The sequence below is a fragment of the Gobius niger genome (assembly GCF_951799975.1).
Source record: "Gobius niger genome assembly, contig: SCAFFOLD_148, whole genome shotgun sequence".
Classification (NCBI taxonomy): Eukaryota; Metazoa; Chordata; class Actinopteri; order Gobiiformes; family Gobiidae; genus Gobius; species Gobius niger.
Genome location: NW_027639194.1, coordinates 48,647 through 54,646, shown reverse-complemented (window position 1 = coordinate 54,646; position 6,000 = coordinate 48,647). Strand labels below are relative to the sequence as shown.

The 6,000-nt window shown below is 39.9% G+C and overlaps 1 protein-coding gene across 1 annotated transcript in view; it reads left to right on the top strand.

The window, feature by feature from the left end:
• Positions 1–895: 895 nt before the first annotated feature.
• The window catches only part of LOC306982782 (glutamate receptor ionotropic, kainate 5-like), a gene marked incomplete at its 3' end in the record, with an annotated part of 43,687 nt that continues 38,582 nt past the window's right edge, over positions 896–6,000 (top strand). The window contains exon 1 of the mRNA XM_079583236.1: positions 896–1,045. Within this exon, the coding sequence (XP_079439362.1) occupies positions 949–1,045 (97 nt within the window). The 5' untranslated portion in view covers positions 896–948. The remainder of the gene's footprint in view (positions 1,046–6,000) is intronic.

Here is a 6,000-nt window from a genome sequence, read left to right as displayed (position 1 = left end):
GACTCTCTGACCCTCTGTGTCTCCTCAGGGGCCGGTCCCGGGGCCTCTCTCTCTCTCTCTCTCTGACCCTCTGACCCTCTGTGTCTCCTCAGGGGCCGGTCCCGGGGCCTCTCTCTCTCTCTCTGACCCTCTGACCCTCTGTGTCTCCTCAGGGGCCGGTCCCGGGGCCCCTCTCTCTCTCTCTCTGACCCTCTGACCCTCTGTGTCTCCTCAGGGGCCGGTCCCGGGGCCCCTCTCTCTCTCTCACTGACCCTCTGACCCTCTGTGTCTCCTCAGGGGCCGGTCCCGGGGCCCCTCTCTCTCTCTCACTGACCCTCTGACCCTCTGTGTCTCCTCAGGGGCCGGTCCCGGGGCCTCTCTCTCTCTCTCTCTGACCCTCTGACCCTCTGTGTCTCCTCAGGGGCCGGTCCCGGGGCCCCTCTCTCTCTCTCTCTCTCTGACCCTCTGACCCTCTGTGTCTCCTCAGGGGCCGGTCCCGGGGCCCCTCTCTCTCTCTCACTGACCCTCTGACCCTGTGTCTCCTCAGGGGCCGGTCCCGGGGCCCCTCTCTCTCTCTCTCTCTGACCCTCTGACCCTCTGTGTCTCCTCAGGGGCCGGTCCCGGGGCCCCTCTCTCTCTCTCTCTCTCTGACCCTCTGACCCTGTGTCTCCTCAGGGGCCGGTCCCGGGGGCCTCTCTCTCCCTCTCTGACCCTCTGACCCTCTGTGTCTCCTCAGGGGCCGGTCCCGGGGCCCCTCTCTCTCTCTCTCTCTCTGACCCTCTGACCCTGTGTCTCCTCAGGGGCCGGTCCCGGGGGCCTCTCTCTCCCTCTCTGACCCTCTGACCCTCTGTGTCTCCTCAGGGGCCAGTCCCGGGCCCCTCTCTCTCTCTCTCTGACCCTCTGACCCCGTTGTCTCCTCAGGGGCCGGTCCCGGGGGCCGCTGACTGTCTCCATGAGGAGCAGGGGAAGATGCCGGCTGTGTCCTCTCTGCTGCTGTGGATCTGCTCCGTGTTTGTGCTGACCACGGCCCCCGACGCCCAGGGCCCCGGCCCCGCCCTGCGCATGGGTGAGTCGGCCAATCACAGCGCACCGGGCACTTCAGCCAATCACAGAGCACCGTGCACTTCACTTGGTTATCATCATCTTTGAATAAACCGCTGAGGAGGAGGCGGCTTCAGCGAGTTTAGTCCGTACTCGGGATGAAGTGAAGCAGAGAGATAGTCGTCCCTACTTATTACTAGGCAACGTCAGGCCCGGGGGCCAAATCCGGCCCTCCAGCATAGAACCTTTGGCCCTCAAGATGGTTTAGAGAAATATTATTATACAAATGAGAAGTACTTTAATCGTTTAAGAGTTTAATCTTAACCTCTTACCACCCGCCTAATCATAAAGGCCTGTGTAACAGCTCATTTGAAAGCTAAGACCCACAAAACTGATCGTTTTCCTCGCGTTATTGCTGTGTTGTGTCACCTTTTGTATGTTTTTTTTTTCTTTCTTTTTTTTTCATTTTTGTTGAATTTTTGATGAAAATTTTGTCATTTTTTGTCACATTTTTGTCAAATTTTTGTCACTTTTTTGTTGATTTTTTGTCATTTTTTGTTGAATTTTTGTCACATTTTTATTGAATTTTTGTCACATTTTTATTGAATTTTTGTCACAATTTTGTCAAATTTTTGTCAATTTTTTGTTTAATTTTTGTCACATTTTTGTCACGTTTGTTGCGTTACCTCCTTGTTTTCTTCTCATTTTTTGTGGCTGTTTTGGTGCTTTTTTTCCCAAGAAGCTTTTTGATTCGGGTAAAGCCAAACTGGAGAAAATGGGATGCGTTCAGGTGGGAGTTAAGAGGTTAAATGAGCTCCAGTTGAGAAGCTTTTAGATTTAGGTAAAGCTGAACTGGAGCAGATGTGCTTGTTTAAGGCGGGGGTTCAGTACTGAAAAAATGTGAGAAACTCTGTCAATGACTTCAAACTTTCCAAACAGGAAACACCAAATTAGGTCATGAATGATGCACAGCACTGGCAATGGTAGAAAACACCCCCCCCCCCCCCCCCCAGAAGCTTTTAGATTTGGGTAAAGCCGAGCTGGAGAAAATGTGCTTGGTTAAAGTGGGGGTTAAGAGGTTAATTTATGTGTTTCTCAGACTCAGTGACATTTGGACGTTTTTTTACACAAGGATTTTTTCAGATTTAATCCCTGAAACGAAGAATCATTTTGAGTCTTTTATTCCAAAACTAAACCAGATCCAGAACCCGCCTTTGAAACCGATCTGTCACTAAATAAAAGCACATTTAACTTTATAAACTTTATAAATAAGCGCCTCATTAGTCGTGCTGAACTCTCCCCCTCCTCTGATCCTCATCTCGCTCTGAAGACTTTGACCAGAGTCTTTCAGAAACTTTGTGGATCTTTGTGAACAAATCTTCGTCTTTAATAATTCAGGCGGCGCCGGCTCAGAGTCTGGAACGGCTTTGATTGGGGATCTTTTGTTTGTCTTCGTCTCCGCGGCGACCGAGGGGACCTTTCAGCTGCTCAGCCTGCACACGGAGACATGAAATATAGATGTTTGATCAGAGGGTTCGGCTCCAGTTCTTTCACGTCGTGACTCAGGAAACGAAATAAAGAAGATTAAAGACGTCAGAGAGAAGCAGGAACGTGAGGGGGGAGTTTCACTGCGTCGCTCTCGGTTCTTTAAAGGCGGGATTTAGAATCGATTGACGGAACATTCAGCATTGACTGTAGGTTGACCTCTTAAGGGGGTTGAGGGGGGCGTGAGGTCAGGGCACTTACCACCCGCCTTAACCTCTTACCACCCGCCTTAACCTCTTACCACCCGCCTGAACCAAATGCATTCTGTCCTCTTTGACTGTTATATAGGCCTGTGTGACACCTCATTTGAAAGCTAAGACCCACAAAACTGATCTTTTTCCTCACGTTGTTGCTGTGTTGGGTCACCTTTTGTATGTTTTTTTTTATTTTCTTTTTTGTCACATTTTTGTCACATTTTTTTTCACATTTTTGTTGAATTTTTGTCACATTTTTGTTGAATTTTTGTCACATTTTTGTTGAATTTTTGTCACATTTTTGTTGAATTTTTTTTCACATTTTTTTCACATTTTTTCACATTTTTTTCACATTTTTTTCACATTTTTTTCACATTTTTTTCACATTTTTTTCACATTTTTGTTGAAATTTTGTCACATTTTTGTTGAATTTTTGTCACATTTTTTTCACATTTTTGTTGAATTTTTGTCACATTTTTGTTGCATTTTTTTCACATTTTTGTTGAATTTTTGTCACATTTTTTTCACATTTTTGTTGAATTTTTGTCACATTTTTGTTGAATTTTTTTCACATTTTTGTTGAATTTTTGTCACATTTTTTTCAAATTTTTGTTGAATTTTTTCACATTTTTGTTGAATTTTTTCACATTTTTGTTGAATTTTTGTCACATTTTTTTCACATTTTTGTTGAATTTTTTCACATTTTTGTTGAAATTTTGTCACATTTTTGTTGAATTTTTGTCACATTTTTGTTGAATTTTTTCACATTTTTTTCACATTTTTGTTGAATTTTTGTCACATTTTTGTTGAATTTTTTTCACATTTTTGTTGAATTTTTTCACATTTTTGTTGAATTTTTCACATTTTTGTTGAATTTTTTCACATTTTTGTCGCGTTTACATCCTTGTTTTCTTCTCATTTTTTGTGGCTGTTTTGGTGTTTCTTTCCCCAAGAATCTTTTCGATTAGGTTAAAGCCAAACTGGAGAAAATGTGATCTGTTCAGGTTGGAGTTAAGAGTTTAACGGAGAGCATTTTCTCCAGTTTGGCTTTACCCAAATCTAAAAGCTTCTCGACCGGAGAGCAACAGTGTAACACCTCATTTGAAAGCTAAGACCTACAAGAGTGATTGTAACTTTTTGTCGAGTCGCCACAATTTTTATCCTCTTTTTTTTTTTTTCGCTACTTTTTTTGTGGCTTTTTGTTATGTTTTTGTCACGTTTTTTTCTATCATTTTTTATTATGTTTTTGTGGCCTTTTCATCGCATTTTTCATCACTTTTTAACACATGCTGTTTTTAACCCCTTAACTCCCACCGGTACTGAGCACATTTGCTCCCGTTTGGCTTTACCCCAATCCAAAAGCTTCTGGAAAAAAGGTGAGAAAATAGCAACAAAACTGAGACGAAAACAATGATGGAAATGTGAGAAAAAAGTGAGAAAACATTGACAAAAAAGCGATGGAAAAAAGACAAAAAAAGACAAAAAAAAGACAAAAAATGACAAAAAAATGACAAAAAATGAGACAAAAAATGAGACAAAAAATGACAAAAAATGACAAAAAATGACAAAAAATGACAAAAAATGACAAAAAATGTGACAAAAAATGACAAAAATGTGACAAAAAAATGACAAAAAATGACAAAAATGTGACAAAAATGTGACAAAAAATGACAAAAAAATGACAAAAAAATGACAAAAAATGTGACAAAAAAATGACAAAAAATGTGACAAAAAATGACAAAAATGTGACAAAAAATGACAAAAATGTGACAAAAAAATGACAAAAAATGTGACAAAAAAATTACAAAAATGTGACAAAAAATGACAAAAAATGACAAAAAATGACAAAAATGTGACAAAAAATGACAAAAAATGACAAAAAATGACAAAAAATGACAAAAAATGACAAAAAAAATGACAAAAAAATGACAAAAAATGACAAAACATGACAAAAAATGACAAAAATGTGACAAAAAATGACAAAAAATGACAAAAAATGACAAAAATGTGACAAAAAATGAGACAAAAAATGAGACAAAAAAAGACAAAAAATTGATTTAAAAAAATGACAAAAATGAGTTGATAACCCCCCAAAAACAGATGGAAAACAATCTGATGACGTGAGGAAAAAGATCCATTTAGATGAGTTTTGTAGATCTTAGCTTTCAAATGAGGCGTTACACTGGCCTACAGGATTTGGGTAAAGCTGAACTGGAGAAAATGCTCTTGGTTCAGGCGGGAGTTAAGACGTTAATGTCCATAAACTTTGCAATAAAAGTTGAAAACTGTGAAAGTTTAGCTACGCCGCTCTGTGATAAACACCAAGACTCCACAACAGTGTTTCCTTAACTTTGTGAAAGGAGTGAAACAGCGCCCCCAATTTGACGCTGGTGGTCAAAAAGTGTACTGCATCCATATTTACCATTGAGAATGAATGGAAGAGAGTTAGTTTTAACCACACGTGTTATAAAGGGTGGTTTAAATGTGGCCTGTGACGGTTCACAGAGTACGGACTAAACACGGTGACTCCTCCTCCTCCTGTTCTTCATGTGTTTGTGTAAATGTGCAGCGTGTCTCCTGAACCTCGCGGTAAATAAACAGACGTGACAGAAATACGGCCGGTTTTCGCTGACGGAGCAAAAGCCACCGAACCACATTTACATGCAAATAAGAGTTTATGATTCACGACAAAAACGACAAACACAACGACAAACAGACTCTGCGTCGTCAGGGCAACCGGCTATAAAAACTAACCAATCAGGTCTTTGAGTCCCGGCTCCTGTTGGAATGTTTTAACCTCTTAACTCCCGCCTGAACCAAGAGGATCTTTTTCCTCACATTTTTTTTCCATCATTTTTTTGTTGGGTATTCAACTCATTTTTGTAACTTTTTTGTCATTTTTTCGTCACATTTTCATCACATTTTTGTAATTTTTTTGTAATTTTTCTAATCATTTTTTGTCACATTTTTGTAATTTATCATTTTTTTTATTTTTTTTTGGTCAAATGTTCATCAATTTTCTGTAGTTTTGTAGTATTTTTTTGTCAAATTTTTTGACGTTTTTTTGTCACATTTTTGTCATTTTTTCGTCAATTTTTTTATTTTTTTGTCAATTCTTTATCAAATTTTTTTCATTTTTTTATCACATTTTTGTCATTTTTTGTTATTTTTTATCACATTTTTATCACATTTTTTGTCATTTTTTTGTCAAATTTTTATCACATTTTTGTAGTTTTTGTGT